Raw genomic sequence first — 20,222 nt, 5'->3', positions numbered from 1 at the left:
TTCTCTTAAACTGGAAACTAATTTGCAAATGTCTTGGGGATTTTCCACAGTTCCTGCTGTTAGCCCTAACAAGATATTTGCTATTGCCAGTTGTTTGGGATGCTGTTTATCGATTTTAAAGGCCACGAAGAACTTAAAAAGCCATGAAAGTTTTCCAAATGGAAACTTAGCCTTGTTAGATATAAATCAACTAAATGGTGTCCCTTATGGTCTAGTCTTCATATTCCCGCCTATTTTGGGGGCCCTGAGTAAAATCTTTGACTATCCTTATGGTCTCTTGTCTCCATCCCTAACTCTTGGCAAATACTGGGTCCTTAGCACTAGCTCCATTACTACACCCATGTGAGCCTGGATAAATTGGATGAATAGATTCATTATGAAAGGACATACTAAGAGCATGAGGGGGTGCAGTGAAGCACTGCTGATAGGAGGAGGTGGAATCTTTCCATTGCCTTTCCTGCTCTTGCAAACTGACATTTACCCACTGCAGAGTCCCTTGGTCTGTTTGCATAGATACAACACTTCTCCCCTAGGGCCACACACAATCTCCCTTGCTTCAGGAAGTGGAGATTTAATCTCCTGCTCTGTTAGAGAGTGACCTCTGCTAGGGAGGTCTAGTCCTAAAATTCAGCACCAGCCAGCCATAAATGGGTCCACAACTTTAAATAAGCCACTACCACTTAAATAAGACTTTAATTGTGATTGGATTCTGAGTCTATAAAGTGCTCCTCATGGTTGGCAGTAGGGATAGACAGTTAAGAGGTTTTGTTGGCAGTTGGATGAACAGGAAGAGTTTGTGGGCAGTTGAAAGAGAGTTGGAGGAGTAAAGGGAGACTTGGTTGGCAGTTGTAAAAGAAAGTTGGATGGTCCCACACCCAGCTAGCTCTTCCTCCCTCTTTATTTCTCTCCTGACTTAGGAGTTTGGCATAGACCCCTGACCTTCTCTAATAAACAAGATTGATATTGATCAGAGTCTTGCCTGCAAGACCCCAGGGTCTCCAGCAACGTGGGCCCATGTAGAGTGAGTCAGATATGACAGGGAGGCACCTGTTCCTCTAGCAAGCCTATTGAGACATGGGGTTATTCCAAGTCTGTGTCCACTAGTCAGCAGAGCTCTCTGAGCTGTTAGTCCCCTGTGATGAGTCAAACCCTTGACTCTCTTTGAGGGTTGTACTGGGCTCTAACCCTTTTACACTGTTGTTCTCTACACTGGGAAATTCATTAGAGCCATAGCTGGCAACTCTCTTCCCAATTGGGTCCATACGCAATGCTGGGGGTGGTATGCATTCATTGCCCCTTCTGCATTGGGTCCACGGTCCAACCATTTTGTCCCCCTGCTTCAGTCTCATCTTTGGGCCATCTTCTGAAGTGGGTTGGGCAATCCATTTCTGGTCCTCAGTTTTCTTCCTCTAGTGACTTCTTCTGGTGCGATGCATACATCCAAGTCTGGATTTCCTCCACTTTTACTGTAGTAGGACTTGCAAGAATGACTATTCACAGTCCTTTCTACCAGGGTCTAATAAGGTGTCTGATTACCCACACACTTGATCTCTGGGGCTGAAGTGGTGGGGAAGGACTGGCTTGTTTTTCCTGCAAGGCCTCCATGCTCCTGTGAATTTTGACCAGATCAGCATAATTCCCTTACTCAAGGCAGAGAGGTGGTGCTCTCCCTTCTTTTGCAAAAGGACTAAATACCTTTGGGGGAACACCTTGCTCTTAAAAGAGCAAAGGAAGGAGATCTGCTTAGGACGGGCCTTGGCTGGATCCACCAGCATTCCATAAGATTCCCCCCAAACAGGAGCGATTTCTGAATCAGAGTCAGAAGTAACCCCTGAGCATCAATGGGTGTGACTCAAAAACAAAAACAAAACAAAACAAAAAACATAAAAAAAGTAATTGAATGAAAACCAGTCGAATAGGCATATTAAGATAATATTTTGTGGGCCTGGAGAGATAGCACAGCGGTGTTTGCCTTGCAAGCAGTTGATCCAGAACCTAAGGTGGTTGGTTCGAATCCCGGTGTCCCATATGGTCCCCCGTGCCTGCCAGGAGCTATTTCTGAGCAGACAGCCAGGAGTAACCCCTGAGCACCGCCGGGTGTGGCCCAAAAAACAAAAAAAAAAAAGATAATATTTTGTGCTCACTCGTCAACGATTTAAACAAAGACAGGGGCTGGAGAGATAGCACAGCTTGCAGGGCCTTTGCATTGCAGGTGGATGACCAAGGACTGACTCCTTGGATTCCTGGCATTCCTTAGGTTTTCCTGAGCCTGCCAGGGGCAATTTGTGACAACAAAGCCAGGAGTAACCCCGGAATGTCACAGGCTGTGCTCAGGGTTTACTCCTGCTCTGCTCTCAGAAATTGCTGCTGGCATTATTGGGGGACCATATGGGATGCCAGGGATTGAACCTGTCTATCTTGGATCCACCGTGTTCGAGGCAAACGCCCCGGCGCTATATGATCTCTCTGACCCATGCAATGAAATTCTGTCAAAAATAAAATGCATAATGCTATTAAGAGCTGAGTGCAAAAGTGAAAACAGGAGTGCCGGATGCCAAGCTGATGGTGCCCTTTTAAGAGGTTGGCTGGAAGTGATTGTGACGTCATAACCGCTCAGCATCTTTGGGGGGTCCCTTTCTGCTTTGGTCCCTTGGCTACTTCCCTGAGACCAGAGAGCGGGTCGTGGGGTCCCCGCCGGAGCGGGGGTTCTGGAGGAACGATTTTCCTTTCCAGCTTTGAGCGGCTGCTCTGAGCGCCCGTGGGTGGAGGTCCCGGGTCTCTGCCAGGTGAGTGGGGTGGGTGTGGACCCCGGGAGGGTCGGGGTTGAACCTAGGGCTAGATTTCTTCCTGAACCACTGTGGGTATATTCTACAATTCTCCCAAATGCAAGCCATTTAATTTTTGTAAGTTTGGGGAAGAATCTGACCATACATGGGAGTACTCAGAACTTAGGAACTACTCCTGCCATTATTCGTGATCACTTGGAGGGCTACTGATCTAATGTCTATACCAGTGTCCCAATTCCCCATGAGTCCTACTTGATTGCGAGCAAGTTTGACTTTGCTCATGAGTTATTTAGAGTTTCAAGACATCAGCGCCTCCCTGTCATCTTTGGCTGGTGTAATGCAGTCAATCAAACCTGATATTCTGTACTCAAAATATATTTCCTAATTATACTGTGTCCCAGGCCCTACTTTTCTTTTGTTGTTTCTTTTTGGGGTTGATTCTTTTGGGTATACCCAACAGAACTCAGGCTTTGATCTGGCTCTGCACTCTGGAGTCAATCCTGGCATGACTTGGTTATGTTGGGTATCAAGCCTTGAGTGTCCCTGAAGAACCTACATGCCTCTATCATAAATTATCAGTATAGTGTCATGATCTGCTTGGTCCAAACACTAAGGCAATCCCAGAAGAATGTGAGTTCAATGGATTTGGCGGTGAGAAAGGGGCCATGTTCAGAAATGATTGCATCTGAATCCAACTTTATTGAATGCTATAGAGATGTTTTAAACAAGACTTTCATGTTTGAGACCATGTACATCTGTTTCCTCCGTGTTCAAAAGATTGTACCTTCTTGTTAGCAAAAGCTTATCACTTCATCATGTGTGATCTATAAATTTCACAAGAAAATAATACTAGGGGCTGGAGATATAGCCTGGAGGTAGGGCATTTGGCTTGCATGCAAAGGGATGGTGTTTTGAATCCCGGCATCTCACATGGTCCGTTTAGCCTGCAAGGAGCAATTGCTGAGCATAGAGCAAGGAGTAACTCCTGATCACTGCTGGGTGTGACCCTAAAACCAAAAAATATATATTCATAGGTCTTCGTTGTGGGTTACAAACCTTTTGAAATATATGCTCCAATTAAAGAGGACAGAGAGGAGTCTCTGATCCAAATGTTTATCTGGGATCAAAACAGTAAATATTTTCTTTTGATTTTGGGACACACCTGGTGGTGCTCAGGGATTACTCCTGGCTCTGTGCTCAGAAGTCCCTCCTGGCAGGCTTAATGGCTGGGATTTGAGCCACCATCCAACCTGTGTTGGCTGTGTGTAAGGCAAATGCCATACCGCTACACTATCATTCCTTCAAAAGGTTAAATATAAACATCTGAATGTTTTTACTCCCAGATCAGATCCTGATTGTCAATTCTGATATAAATGCAAAGATTAACTAGTTGCCAGGTATTTCTATCAGGGTTCCTTTTATTTAAAGGAGAAGTTGTTTTAAGATACAAGGCATTTTGGGGGGGTCATATCTGGCGGTGCTCAGAGATTATTCCTGGCTTTATGCTCACAAATCGCCTCTGGCAGGCTTGGGGGAACATATGAGATGCCGGGACTTGAACCACTATCCTTCTGCATGCAAGTCAAGTGCCTTACATCCATGCCATCTCTCCCACCCACAAAACATCCTTTTAACAACTAACTTCAGTTTGAGATTCACAAAGTTATTTTTATTTATTTTGGTTTATGTTCCACACCTGGTGGGACTCAGGGGTTATTACTAGCTCAGAAACCACTCATGGCATGCTCAGGAGACCATATTGGATGCCGATAATTGAAACCGGGCTCGACCCGGGTTGTTTGTATGCAAGGAAAATGTTCTACCTTTATGCTATCTCTCCAGCCCTTACAAAGTTATTTATTTATTTATTTATTTATTTATTTATTGTCTTGGGGTCATATCCAGTGGTGCTGGATATCAGGTGGAATGCCATGGATCTAATACTATTCATCACATCACGAGGCAAAAGCCCCTATCCGCTGTATTATTTCACAGCCCCAGCCCTTAATTTTAAGACATTATGGAGTCTTGTCATCCTGGAAGTGTTTGCAGTTACCTCTGTCACAGCTGTAAGTTATCACTTTAGGAGCAGCTCAGGTAACTACAGAGCATGCCATGATGGGTGCATATTGGCCCATTGTGATCCCAGAGTTGTATTATTGCTTGCTGGCAGTATTATCCTGCACCCTAAGTTGGACACTTTTATTGAACCTGGTCTCCTCTGTGTGATAACCAACATTCAGAAGGGAAGCTTGATTTGGCTGCTTTCATTAGGGACCCAGAATCATACAGAAGAGGAGGAAGGTTGCTGTCCCCTTCCCTGTCTCTAACTATGAATCATTCCTCTGGGCAGGACAGTGCAGGGGAAGCCTGTGTTGATCTCCTGGTTGGAAGAAGGAGACTTTGGAAAGCTGCAGAGAGGTGTGTTTGAAGGTGTGTGTGAGACAAACCCAAGACTCAGACCCCGTGGAGGACTGTTGTAGCGTCCTGCACACATGTGAAATGTGGGTGCTGAGCAGTGTGTGTTGGTCTCCTGGGTCAGGGGTGCATGACTTCTCCTGATCCAGTTTACAGCTCTTGATGCTAAGGCCCACAATGTTCTGGAGCTTGGCTTTCTTGAGTTTGCTCTTTCTGGTTCCCTGGCTGTCAATATTTGTGGTTCTGGGTCCTCAACCTCTGTCTATGCTCTCATGCTAATTATACAACCACATGTTGGGGTTCTCTTCTCTGGGGCAGCTGGACGCCCTTGTGTTCTATGTGTCCACAATCTTCTTTTTTCCTTTGGATCATTTTCAGTGAATCCTCCCAATATTTTTCCTCTCTCTTTTTGTTTAATTTTGGGTCACACATGGCAGGGATAAGGGGTCACTCCTAGATCTCAGCTCAGAAATCACTCCTGTAGGCACCGGAGACCATCTGAGCCCAGCCGTGTCTCTGTAGTTTTTGGATGCATAGGGAGGAATTTCTCACCCCCTCCCCCCAGGGCCCGATTAACCAGGCGTGGCCCTGAAGACCCGCCTGGTGTGGGGGGGATCTTGTTCCCCTGGACTAAGTGGTCAGCCCAGGGGGCCTATGGCTAGCTGTCCTGCCTAGAGCCCCCAACATACCAGTCAAAGGGACCAGAAATCCTGGCATGCGGCGTGTTCCCCAGGAGCGATTTTTGAGTGTAGAGCCAGGAATAACCCCAGAGTGCTGCTGGATGTGACCTGAAAACAAAAAATCAACAAAACCACCAGAAATTATTTCAGTTTGGAGAGGGGGACATAAGGGACATCAGTAATTCAATCTGAATCAGTTGCATGCAAGGCAAATGACCCCCCCCCCCCATTTTGTATTGTTCTGGTTCCTGAACAGAGTCTTACATTTCATACATGGTTTGTTTTTAGTATGCAGAGCATCCGTTCAGAATGCCTCCATTCTACAATTTCCTTTCAGAACGAGATCTCCAAACAGGAATGTGTTGGTAAGATTTGCAAATTCCAAATCTTATTCTTATTGTAGAGGTGGGATAACTCAGTGCACAAACACATAGGACTTATACAGTGGTGCCCATTGGTCCAGCCCTTTTACCTCATCTGTGGTCTCTGCAAATGTGGGAGCATCCAGAGCCCAGTGTGAAGAGATGTGTTCTATTAGTCTCATGAGTGCCAACTTCGGTTGAATGAATCATCTACCCAAAAGGTCTTATGGGGGTCCCCTGTTTGTGACATCAGGCTGGGAAAATCCACAAAACTATGCCTGCCCAGTGGGGCCCGACTGTGAAAAACTGTGAGTGCTGCCTCTGTGTATCTGTCTACTGTCCTCTTGTGTGAACCTCTTGGGAGTTGGCCAAAAGAGGCTCCAGAAAACTCGCTCTCCCAGAGGCCATTTTCAGGGCGGGACTCCAGAACATAAAAACTGGCTAAGCTTTGCAGAAGCCGGGTCCCCTGTTTGTGACATCAGGCTGGGAAAATCCACGAAACTACGCCTGCCCAGTGGGACCCGACTGTGAAAAACTGTGAGTGCCGCCTCTGTGTATCTGTCTACTGTCCTCTTGCGTGAACCTCTTGGGAGTGGGCTGAAAAGAGGCTCCAGCAGAGCACGGACGCTTCGCTTCGCTACGCGGCCGTGCGCTCTTTCTAAGAAAAGAACACCATTGCAACAAGAAGAAAAAATCACAGTAAGAATTGTGCTGGATCACAGAAGCAAGCATTTCTCTCTGGACTGTTTTCTCTGTTGCATGCTAGGGTCTAAGATTTGATCCAGTGTGAGGCTTCATCCACGGAGGACTCCCCTTCCTTAGAAGCAAGTCAGCCCATCCAGAAAGGGCAGAGGCAGAGGAGTGTGCTGCCTGCATCATATAGCCTATGAATACCACCACAACACGTAGAAAAACCCACAATACAAGTGTAACAATGGGGAAACAACGCAGGCCAGCATCAGACATAGAGAATGAAGATGACAATTCTGATGACCAGATAGTGACCAACCAACTAATTAACCTCTCAGATAAGGACTTTAGACTAGCAATATGGAAGATCCTCAACGAACTCAAAGAAACCATGGATCGAGTTGAACAGAATACTAATAAGATCCAAGAAAATATGAAGACAGAAATCACAAAACTCCAAACTGAAATAACATGTCAACTAACAGGTTTGAAAAAGTCAGTAAACGAAGTGAATGACAAAATGGATAAGCTCTGGGACAGGGTATCAGAAGCTGAGAATAGACTTGGTGTTGTGGAAGATGAGATACATAACAATTCCATTCAGCAGGAGAGATTGGAAAAAAAAACTTAAAGCAAATGAACAGACAATGGAAAAATTAGTCAAAGAATGGGAACAGATGAAAATAGAAGTCTATGATAAGATCAACAAAAACAACTTAAGAATCATTGGAGTCCCAGAGACCCAAGAAGAAAGTTTCCAGGAAGAATCAACGGTCAAGAACATCATTAAAGAGAAACTTCCAGAGCTAAAGAATATATGTGATCAAATCCTGCATGCTCGAAGAGTACCAACCAAAAGAGACCCCAGAAAAACCACCCCAAGACACATCCTAGTCACAATGACAAATCCCACAGATAGAGACAGAATTCTGAAAACAGCAAGATCAAAAGGGGAAATTATGTTCAAGCAAGCATCCTTGAGATTTACAGCAGACCTGTCACCAGAAACACTCAATGCCAGAAAGCAGTGGTGGGATATTGTGACAAGACTGAATGAAATGAATTCTTCACCTAGAATACTATACCCAGCAAAACTCACTTTCCAGGGGCTGGAGAGATAGCATGGAGGTAAGGCGTTTGCCTTTCATGCAAGAGGTCATCGGTTTGAATCCCAGCGTCCCATATGGTCCCCCGTGCCTGTCAGGAGTAACCCCTGAGCACTGCCGGGTGTGACCCAAAAACCACAAAAAAAAAAAACAAAAAACCTCACTTTCCAGTTTGAAGGAAGAATACATGGTTTCACAGACAAAAAACAGCTCAGAAACTTTACAGACTCAAAACCAGTCTTAAGAGAAAAACCAAAAGACACACCAAATTTCGATATAAAGATGGCATTAAATCCCAGGACAATTCTTTCTCTCAACATCAATGGACTAAATGCACCAGTTAAGAGACACAGAGTGGCTAAATGGATCAAAAAACTCAATCCAACCTTCTGCTGCCTACAGGAAATGCACCTGAATAGTCAGAACAAACATAGACTCAAAATAAAAGGCTGGGGAAAAATTATCCAATAAAACAACACCCATAAAAAAGCTGAAGTGGCCATACTAATATCAGATAATGCAAACTTTATACTCAGGAAGGTTGTAAGGGACAAAGATGGAAATTTTATATTAATCAAGGGGTATGTAGAGCAGGAAGAAATAACTCTCCTAAACATATATGTACCGAATGAGGGGCCAGCAAAATATTTAATACAACTGTTGACAAATTTGAAATATAATATCAATAACAACACAATAATTGTGGGGGACCTCAACACAGCTTCGTCAACACTGGATAGGTCAACCAGACTGAAACCCAACAAGAATATACTAGACCTGAAGAGAGAAATGGAAGAAAGAGGCCTAGTGGATATATATAGGACACTCCATCCCCAGAAACCTGGATACACATTCTTCTCCAATGTACATGGGACATTCTCCAGGATAGACTACATGCTGGCACATAAAACATACCTCCATAATATCAAGAGGATAAAAAATTTGCAGACTACCTTCTCTGACCACAAGGCTCTGAAATTATTTATGAATTCCAAAGGGACTCAGAAGAAAAACTTTAACACCTGGAAGTTAAACAGCCTCATGTTCAATAACCAGTGGGTTCGAGATAAAATCAAGGAGGAAATCAAAAGGTTCCTGGAAACAAATGACAATAAAGACACAAACTATCAGAACTTATGGGACACAGCAAAAGCAGTACTGAGAGGAAAATTTATAGCTTTGCAAGCACACATCAGAAGGAAGAAGGAGCTTACCTCAGTAGCTTAATGACACAGCTAATAAAACTAGAAAGTGCTCAACAAAAGGACCTAAAAATAGGAAGACAGAAGGAAATAACAAAGCTGAGAGCAGAAATCAACGAAGTGGAAACCCAAAAAACAATCCGAAAGATCAACAAAAGCAGAAGTTGGTTCTTTAAAAAAATAAACAAGATTGATAGACCACTGGCAAACCTAACAAAAAAGAGAGAGAGAAACTTGATAACTCATATTAGGAATGAAAAAGGAGAGATCACTACTGATATGACAGAGATTCAAAGGGTAATCAGAAACTACTTTGAGAAACTCTACACCACTAAAAATGAGAACCTGGAAGAAATGGATAAATTCTTGGACTCTTATAATCTTCCACGGTTGAAGGAAGAGGATGTAGCATATCTAAACACACACATCACCATTGATGAAATTAAAACGGTAATCAAATGTCTGCCGAAAAACAAAAGCCCAGGCCCAGATGGATTCACTAATGAATTCTTTCAAACTTTCCAAGAGGAACTAGTACCAATCCTGGCAAGACTCTTTCATGAAATTGAACAAACAGAAACACTTCCAAATAGCTTTTATGAAGCCAACATCACCTTGATACCTAAACCAGACAGAGATGCTACAAAAAAAGAAAATTACAGACCAATATCGCTGATGAATGCAGATGCAAAGATCCTCAACAAAATCCTGGCAAATAGGATTCAATGCCTCGTTAAGAAGATCATCCACTACGATCAAGTAGGTTTCATCCTAGGAATGCAAGGATGGTTTAACATCCGTAAATCTATCAACATAATACACAACATCAATAACAAGAAAAATAAAAACCACATGATCATATCAATAGATGCAGAGAAAGCATTTGATAAGGTTCAACACCCATTCTTGATCAAAACTCTCAGCAAGATGGGAACGGAAGGAACCTTTCTCAATATAGTTAAGGCCATCTACCACAAGCCAGTGGCAAATATTATCCTCAATGGAGAAAAACTAAAAGCCTTCCCTCTAAATTCTGGCACAAGACAAGGCTGTTCTCTCTCACCACTCCTATTCAACATAGCACTAGAAGTACTCGCTATAGTGACTAGGCAAGAAAAAGATATCAAGGGAATCCAGATAGGAAAGGAAGAAGTCAAACTCTCACTGCTTGCAGATGACATGATACTCTACTTAGAAAACCCTAAAGACTCTACCAAAAAGCTTCTAGAAACAGTAGACTCATATAGCAAGGTGGCAGGCTACAAAATGAACACACAAAAATCAATGGCCTTTCTATACACCAATAGTAATAAGGATGAAATGGACATTAAGACAACAACCCCATTCACAATAGTGCCACACAAACTCAAATATCTTGGAGTCAACTTGACTAAAAATGTGAAGGACCTATACAAAGAAAACTATAAAACTCTGCTTCAAGAAATAAGAGAGGGGGCCAGAGAGATAGCATGGAGGTAAGGTGTTTGCCTTTCATGCAGAAGGTCATCGGTTCAAATCCTGGCGTCCCATATGGTCCCCTGTGCCTGCCAGGAGCAATTTCTGAGCATGGAGCCAGGAGTAACTCCTGAGCACTGCTGGGTGTGACCCAAAAACCACAAAAAAAAAAAAAAAAAGAAATAAGAGAGGACACACGGAAATGGAAACGCATACCCTGCTTATGGATTGGCAGGATTAACATCATCAAAATGGCAATACTCCCTAAGGCATTATACAGATTTAATGCTATCCCTCTAAAGATACCCATGACATTCTTCAAAGAAGTGGATCAGGCAGTTTTGAAATTTGTTTGGAACAATAAACACCCTAGAATAGCTAAAGCAATCATTGGGAAAAAGAATATGGGAGGAATTACTTTCCCCAACTTTAAACTGTACTACAAAGCAATAGTTATCAAAACAGCATGGTATTGGAATAAAGACAGGCCTTCAGATCAGTGGAATAGGCTTGAATACTCAGAAAATGTTCCCCAGACATACAATCACTTAATTTTTGATAAAGGAGTAGGAAATCCTAAATGGAGCAGGAAAGCCTCTTCAACAAGTGGTGTTGGCACAACTGGATAGCCACTTGCAAAAAATTGAACTTAGACCCCCAGCTAACATCATGTACGAAGGTAAAATCCAAATGGATTAAAGACCTTGATATCAGCCCCCAAAACCATAAGATATATAGAACAACACATAGGCAAAACACTCCAGGACATTACAGGCATATTCAAGGAGGAAACTGCACTCTCCAAGCAAGTGAAAGCAGAGATTAACAGATGGGAATATATTAAGCTGAGAAGCTTCTTCACCTCAAAGGAAATAGTGCCCAGGATACAAGAGCCACTCACTGAGTGGGAGAAACTTTTCACCCAATGCCCATCAGATAAGGGGCTAATCTCCAAAATATACAAGGCAGTGACAGAACTTTACAAGAAAAAAAAACATCTAATCCCATCAAAAATGGGGAGAAGAAATGAACAGACACTTTGACAAAGAAGAAATACAAATGTCCAAAAGATACATAAAAAATGCTCCACATTGGGGCTGGAGAGATAGCATGGAGGTAAGGCGTTTGCCTTTCATGCAAGAGGTCATCAGTTCGAATCCCAGCGTCCCATATGGTCCCCTGTGCCTGCCAGGGGCAATTTCTGAGCCTGGAGCCAGGAATAACCCCTGAGCACTGCCGGGTGTGACCCAAAAACCATAAAAAAAAAAAAAATGCTCCACATCACTAATTCTCAGGGAGATGCAAATCAAAACAATGATGAGATACCACTTCAGACAACAGAGAATGGCACACATCACAAAGAATGAGAACAAACAGTGTTGGCGGGGATGTGGAGAGAAAGAAACTCTTATCCACTGCTGGTGGGAATGCCATCTCGTTCAACCTTTATGGAAAGCGATATGGAGATTCCTCCAAAAACTGGAAATCGAGCTTCCATACGATCTAGCTATACCTCTCCTAGGAATATACCCTAGGAACACAAAAATACAATACAAAAACCCCTTCCTTACACCTATATTCATTGCAGCACTATTTACCATAGCAAGACTCTGGAAACAACCCAGATGCCCTTCAACAGATGAATGGCTAAAGAAACTGTGGTACGGGCCCGGAAAGATAGCACAGCAGCGTTTGCCTTTCAAGCAGCCGATCCAGGACCAAAGGTGGTTGGTTCGAATCCCGGTGTCCCATATGGTCCCCCGTGCCTGCCAGGAGCTATTTCTGAGCAGAAAGCCAGGAGTATCCCCTGAGCACCGCCGGGTGTGGCCCCCCCAAAAAAAACAACCTGTGGTACATATACACAATGGAATATTATGCAGCTGTCAGGAGAAATAAAGTCATGAAATTTTCCTATACATGGATGTACACGAAATCTATTATGCTGAGTGAAATAAGTCAGAGAGAGAGAGAGAGAGAGAAAAACGTAGAATGGTCTCACTCATCTATAGGTTTTAAGAAAAATGAAAGACATTCTTGCAATAACAATTTTCAGACACAAAAGAGAAAAGAGCTAGAAGTTCCAGCTCACCTCAGGAAGCTCACCACAAAGAGTGATGAGTTTAGTTAGAGAAATAACTACATTTTGAACTGTCCTAATAATGAGAATGTATGAGGGAAATGGAGAGCCTGTTTAGAGTACAGGCGTGGGTCATGTGGGGAGGAGGGAGACTTGGGACATTGGTGATGGGATTGTTGCACTGGTGATGGGTGGTGTTCTTTACATGACTGAAACCTAAACACAATCATGTATGTAATCAAGGTGTTTAAATAAACAAACAAAAAAAAGGTCTTATTATTGTTTTCAGCACAAAGAAATTCTGTGATTTGTGTGGGAAATGATTTCGGGAGGGAAGAGATACAGTGATTTGATTTGATATAATATTAGGTCAAGTGTTTCAACTGGTTTGTGAGTAGAGATGGAAAACTGGATCTCATTCACCTCTGTACATGGTCCCCGAGCCTCACCATATTTGGTCAGGGAGCACACAGCCAGAGTAAAGAAGAGCACTGCCTTGGGGATATCCATAGTAGAGAGAACATTTCAAAAAAGGATATTGAGTTTATTGATTGGGAGGAATATGACTATTGTAAGACTTTTCTTCTGTTTTGGATCAACACCTGTGATATTTGGGGCTTTTCTTTGGAATGAGCCCATTTTTGATATCAGGGCTTAATTCCAAACTGGACTCTCCTTGCTATACTACTGCTCTGGCCCTATTGAGGTATTTAGCAATCTGATTTGGCCGTTTCCTTTCTGTTGTGCAGAAGAGCCCACCTTGTGTTAAGTTATATGCTCTTAGATCCTAGCAAGCCCCAAGTGAGGATGTGTTTTATGTCTGTTTATATAGGGCTCAGAAATCATAGTTTCTGTTCCTCTGCTCAGACAATGTTTTCCCTCCCTAATCTTATATCTTGCCTGGATGTTTATCTCACTCCAGAGACATCCACAATGTAGCGAATTGTTTTTCTGTGATGGGGATCACATATGAAGGTTGGTTTTGAACAAGGGGACTCAAAGATTACTGGACTAACCCTGTGCTATTCCATAGGGAAGAGGCACGCCATGCTGGTTTGTGAATGATCTTGTGCTGTTGGACCCAGTCTCAAGGGAACTGCCCTGCCTGTATCATGATGGGAATGAGGATGCAGGAATCATCTGTTCAATGGTGGATCGGATTGAAGAGAGGGTCTGTAATATGGGGACCCAGTCTTTTGGGCACAGTGCTCCTGATCCTGTTATGCCCAGTCACAGGACACAGACCTCCACAGTTGGATCACCTTGGGTCAAAAAGCCACCAGTGTTTGTTCTAACTCCCTCATATCAAGATACTCTCAAGCATATTTTCCTTGGAGCATAACCCACTATGTATAAACAATGTGACGGGGACTTCTCGTGTGCTCAGCACTGTGATGTGCCCTTATATACCCCTACTATACAGGATCCCTGTGATGATTAGCGAGGTGGATTCAGTCTGAGACAACTGTCACACCAGAATGATCCAACGGAAGTCTGGACAGGAAGCAAATGTTATCTATGTCTCAAGAATGGCAAGTCCTTCACTTACTCTTCGTCGCACACTGAACACATGAAAATTCATATAGGGGAGAAGTCTTATATGTGTCAGGAGTGTGGAAAGTACTTCACTCAATCTTCAAAGCTTATTAAACACATAAATATTCATAAGGGAGTGAAGCTTTATACATGCCGGGACTGTGGAAAGGCCTTCAATGAATCCTCATTGCTTATGCACATGAATATTCATACTAGAGAGAAAACATATTCATGTCAGGATTGTGGGAAAGCCTGCATTCCATCCTCAAACCTTTCTGGTCACATAAAAATTCATACAGGAGAAAAGCCTTATTCATGCAGGAAAGCCTTCACTAATTCCTCAGTGCTTTCAGTGCATAGGAAAATTAATGCCAGTGAGAAGCCTTATTCATGTCAGGAGTGTGGAAAGGCATTTTCTCGATCCTCAAGCCTTTCTGATCACATGAAAATACATACAGGGGCCCGGAGAGATAGCACAGCGGCGTTTGACTTGCAAGCAGCCTATCTAGGACCAAAGGTGGTTGGTTCGAATCCCGGTGTCCCACATGGTCCCCCGTGCCTGCCAGGAGCTATTTCTGCGCAGACAGCCAGGAGAAACCCCTGAGCACTGCCGGGTGTGGCCCAAAAAACAAAAACAAAAAAATACATACAGGAGAGAAGCCTCATTCATGTCAGGAGTGTGGAAAGGCATTTGCTCAATCCTCAATCCTTTCTGATCACATGAAAATTCATACAGGAGAGAAGCCTTATTCATGTCAGGAGTGTGGAAAAGCATTTGCTGAATCCTCAAAACTTAACATACACATGACAATTCATACAGGTGAGAAGCCTTATTCATGTCAGGAGTGTGGAAAGGCATTTGATCAATCCTCAGACCTTAACAGACACATGAAAATTCATACAAGAGAAAAGCCTTATTCATGTCAGGAGTGTGGAAAGGCATTTGCTCAATCCTCAGCCCTTAACAGACACATGAAAATTCATACAGGAGAGAAGCCTTATTCATGTCAGGAGTGTGGAAAGGCATTTGCTGAATCCTCAAAGCTTAACAGACATATGACAATTCATACAGGAGAGAAGCATTATTCATGTCAGGAGTGTGGAAAGGCATTTGCTCGATCCTCAGCTCTTAACAGACACATGAAAATTCATACAGGAGAGAAGCCTTATTCATGTCAGGATGTGGAAAGGCATTTGCTGAATCCTCAAAACTTAACATACACATGACAATTCATACAGGAGAGAAGCCTCATTCATGTCAGGAGTGTGGAAAGGCATTTGCTCGATCCTCAGCCCTTAACAGACACATGAAAATTCATACAGGAGAGAAGCCTTATTCATGTCAGGAGTGTGGAAAGGCATTTGCTGAATCCTCAAAGCTTAACAGACATATGACAATTCATATAGGAGAGAAGCCTTATTCATGTCAGGAGTGTGGAAAGGCATTTGATTGATCCTCAGACCTTAACAGACACATGAAAATTCATACAAGAGAGAAGCCTTATTCATGTCAGGAGTGTGGAAAGGCATTTGCCCAATCCTCACCCCTTAACAGACACATGAAAATTCATAGAGGAGAGAAGCCTTATTCATGTCAGGAGTGTGGAAAGGCATTTGCTGAATCCTCAAAACTTAACATACACATGACAATTCATACAGGAGAGAAGCCTCATTCATGTCAGGAGTGTGGAAAGGCATTTGCTCGATCCTCAGACCTTAACATACACATGAAAATTCATACAAGAGAGAAGCCTTATTCATGCCTGGACTGTAGAAAGGCATTTGCTCGATCCTCATACCTTAACATACACATGAAAATTCACAAAAGGGGCCGAAGTGTAGCTTGGAGGTAAGGCGTTTGCCTTGCATGATAAAGGTTAATGGTTCAAATCCTGGCATCCCATATGATCCCCTGAGTCTGCCAGGAGCGATTTCTTAGCATAGAGCTAGGAGTAACCCCTGAGCACTGCCGAGTGTTACCCAAAAACCAAAAAAAATTTACATAGGATAGAAGCCTTATGTCAGGAGTGTGGAAAGGTGTTTGCTCAATCCTCAAAGCTTCTTAGACACATGAATATTCATGGAGAGAAACCTTTAGCCTTACTTGGACTGTAGCAAAGCCTTCAATAACTCTCAAAACACATTCATATCAGGAATGCGGGGAGGCATTTGCTCATTGCTCACAGCTTGTTAGACACATGAATATTTATACCCCAAAGAAATCTTTCTAATGTTAGGTGAATGTGAAAAAGACTTCACTCAAACCTCAACTATTTCTGGGCAGTACATTACTGATTCATACTGGTAAGAAGTCTTACTCATGCCAGAAGTATGGAATGTCGTTTATTAAACCTTCACACCTTCAAAAGCATAAGAAAACACATTCTGGAGGGAAACATGTGGTCCATAAGAAGTTTGGATATTTTTTCACTGATATTGAAACTGTTTTATAGATATGAAAATTATATCTAATAATCTGAGCATCTCATATAAAATGGTTGATATTGGCTATTGTGTATGTGAACATTTCAATGGGATTATTATGTTATTGACCCTACCCTGAATGGTGTGACCTAGCATTCTGCTCCCACCATTGAGTGGTACCTGATCCCATCATTGGGTGGTACCTGATTCTGGGGGATAAAAGCCAGGTTCTGTGGAAGGCAAGGGGCTTTTTTCCTGGGGCTGATTCTGGGGCCTTTTGGCTTTAGCCTCTTCCATGGAATAAAAGCTGTTTTCTTCAGAAGCCTGACTGCCTGTTGGCTTACTTTCCGTTGCATTGACTTCAGAACTGCTGGCTGAATAGGGTAAGAGACGCATGGTCCGAGGTGGAGGAGAAAGGCCTCATCCTCCATCCCTCCATCAGTCAGCCCCGTCAAGGGCAGTATAGCAACATTGGCCTTGGAAAACACTGGCTGGGGTTCAGTGCTACAGATTCTGTAGGGTTTCTCAAGCCCATAGCTATGGATAACAGAGTCAGGAGTTACCTTTGAACATCATAGGGTGTCGCCCCATGAAAATAACTAAAATAAATTTTAAACAAGACAATATTAACTTGAGGGAATATGGGAAGGCCTGTTTACTTCTGAATCATTAACTGCATAAAAATTTTATAGTTGGAACTAGAATGTAGCATTGTGGATAAGGTATTTGCCTTTGTAGCTCTGCTACATTTCCCCTCTTCTGCCTGTCATTCAGCAAAATCTTTTTTTTTTTTGTTTGTATTTTTTGGGCCACACCTACTGACTCTCAGGGTTATTCCTGCCTATGCGCTTAGAAATTGCGTCTAGCGTCCCATATGGGACACTGGGAAATTGAACGTTGGTCCATCCTGGGTCAGCTGTGTGCAAGGCAAACGCCCTACCGCTGTGTCATCACTCTGGCCCAGCAAGACCTTTTCTCTAAATTTCCCTATGCTCACTTATCCAGGACTTGCTTTCCCTACTAATCCCTAGGGCCCTATAGTAGTTTGAATCCCGACATTCCATATGGTCCCTTACAACTGCTAGGGGTAATTTCTCTCTTTTTTATGGCGGGGGGAGGTCACACCTGGCAGTGCTCAGGGGTTTACTCCTGGCTCTATGCTCAGAAATCACTCCTGGGGCCGGAGAGGTGGCATGGAGGTAAGGTATTTGCCTTGCGTCCAGAAGGATGGTGGTTTGAATCCTGGCATCCCATATGGTTCCCCATGCCTGCCGGGGGCAATTTATGACTATAGAGCAAGGAGTGACCCCTGAGCACTGCTGGGTGTGACCCAAAAATAAAAAAAAATAAAGAAATCATTCCTGGCAGCTTGAGGGACCATATGGGATGCCAGGATTCGAACCACCATCCTGCTGCATGCAAGGCAAATGTCCTACCTATGTGCTATCTTTCTAACACCAGAGGTAATTTCAGAGCCCAGAGCCAGGAGTAACCCCTGAGCGAAGCTGGGTATCAACCAAAAACTGAAAAAAAAATAAAAATACCTACTAGACAGACTCCACAGGCCCCTATGAGCCTTTTAACACCGGACCCTGGCTGCCTTGGGCCTCTGCAGCATATTCGAGATAGGCATTCTATTTCTCTCTCACTACCATTATCATCATAGTTGTCAATGTACTTATTTAACTAACTGAACTAAGCACTGTTAGTGGTGAGCTTCAGATCATGAACTGGTCCTTCCAGTCCTCATCTCTATTATCTCTGAGCATTATTACAATAATGTCTTTTAATTTTCTGAAATCCTATAGATGTGTGAGACTATTCTATATCTATCTCTCTCCCTCTGACTTATTTCACTCAGCCTAATAATTTTCATCTCCGTCCATGTATAGGAAAAATTCATGTCTTCCTCTCTTCTGACGGCTGCATTGCATGTATGTATATACCACGATTTCTTTAACCATTCATCTGTTGAAGGGTATCTTGGTTGTTCCCATGTTCTGTCTATTGTAAATAGTGCTGCAATGAATATAGGTGTGCAGAAGGCGTTTTTGTATTGTGTTTTTGAGTTCCTAGGAGTGGTATAGCTGGATCCTATGACTCATCCTATAGATGATCAATCCCATACGATCTAGAGATTTACTGCTAAAATCATAAAGCAATTTTACTTTTCTTGATAAAACAGAGATATGGGTGATGGCCTGCAGAAACATTAAGGGATTAATGAATTCCTACCATTTAGAGAGCATTTGATCCCAGGATTTCTCTCATCTTTCCAATGAACTGATATACATTTTCCCCAATCTATTCATACACTTTCTCATAAAAACTTTCAGAGACCCAGCCACTGGGATATTCCTCTCAAGAACACTTTGCCTAAACACATGGCTTATGGTGCTGTGATCATATTAGAAAAGTCCTACTGGCTTTGTTGTCACCTCTAGCCAGGGAACCTGGGGTTCCAATGCTAAGGCAGCTCTGGCTGTCATCCACCAGATGGATCTGTGAATGAGAGGTAGCTGTTTGCTCAAAGTAGGTTTTGCTGTGAAGGTGCTACAGTGGCTCATTTCTGCCCATTCTGTCACAATGTACACTTAATGAAAAGCAGGATAAGATAAGCATAGTTTATGGACACAGGAAGAATGTGTTCAAGTCAAGGTAGGTGTGTTTATTTTTGGATGTTATGAACCCTAGTGCCACAATTTCCCTAAGTCTTTGAAAACTGAAATTCTTTTGAATATCAGGTGCATAGCTTTATTTTATTTTTATTTTTATATTTAATTTATTTAAAGAAAATGCATTACATAGTTGACATAATTACATTACACAGTTGATCATAATCCATTTGTTTTAGGAAGACCAAAAGCAATATGATTTGAAAAAATAGAAAATTGAAAGAAAAACTAGAAAGATGGAAGAGAAAGGAAAGAAGAAAAAGTTCAGTAACAAGTATATTTTTTAAAATTATTGAATCACAGTGAATGCATTAAATCTCCAGCAGAAAGTTTAGTAAGCTCTTCTTTAAAAAAAAGCGGTGGAAGGAGCATCCTGTCCTGCTTGCAGGTTGTTGCTGTTACTGAGCCTTCTGGGTGTTAAGAGAACACTCCTTGGGGTAAGTCAATGCCAGGGTCTTTCCTGGTAGAGGTTTGCTTCTGGAAATGTTGTAGACAATTGTGGTTGTTTCTGTAGATGGTCAATGGTTCAGGGGTGTATGGGCAATGCCCATTCAGAGGAGTAATTTTCATATAAGCTGAGTAAAATGATATTTGGGGGATCACATCAAGCGGTGTTCAGGGGTTACTCCATCCTGTATGCTCAGAAATCGCTCCTGGCAGGCTCAGGGCATATGGGATACCGGGATTCGAACCACCGTCCCTCTGCACGCAAGGCTAACGCCCTACCTCCATGCTATCTCTCAGGCTCCGGTGTGAAATACTTTGGAAAAAGGAGTGGCTGCAGCCAAGCTCAGGATGTCCCTTTAAGAGG

At 42.9% G+C, this 20,222-nt stretch overlaps 1 protein-coding gene across 1 annotated transcript in view; it reads left to right on the top strand.

The window, feature by feature from the left end:
- The window catches only part of LOC126030019 (zinc finger protein OZF-like), a 39,775-nt gene extending 23,610 nt beyond the window's left edge, over window positions 1-16,165 (top strand). Inside the window, 3 exon segments of the mRNA XM_049788229.1 lie at window positions 6,173-6,249; window positions 15,133-15,494; window positions 15,578-16,165. Coding sequence (XP_049644186.1) covers window positions 6,173-6,249; window positions 15,133-15,494; window positions 15,578-16,165 — 1,027 coding nt within the window.
- The last annotated feature ends 4,057 nt before the right edge of the window (window positions 16,166-20,222 follow it).

The sequence above is a fragment of the Suncus etruscus genome, chromosome 15, assembly GCF_024139225.1.
Source record: "Suncus etruscus isolate mSunEtr1 chromosome 15, mSunEtr1.pri.cur, whole genome shotgun sequence".
In the NCBI taxonomy this organism is placed as follows: Eukaryota; Metazoa; Chordata; class Mammalia; order Eulipotyphla; family Soricidae; genus Suncus; species Suncus etruscus.
Note: the sequence above shows the minus strand (reverse complement) of the source record. Positions and strands in the feature narration are given on the sequence as shown.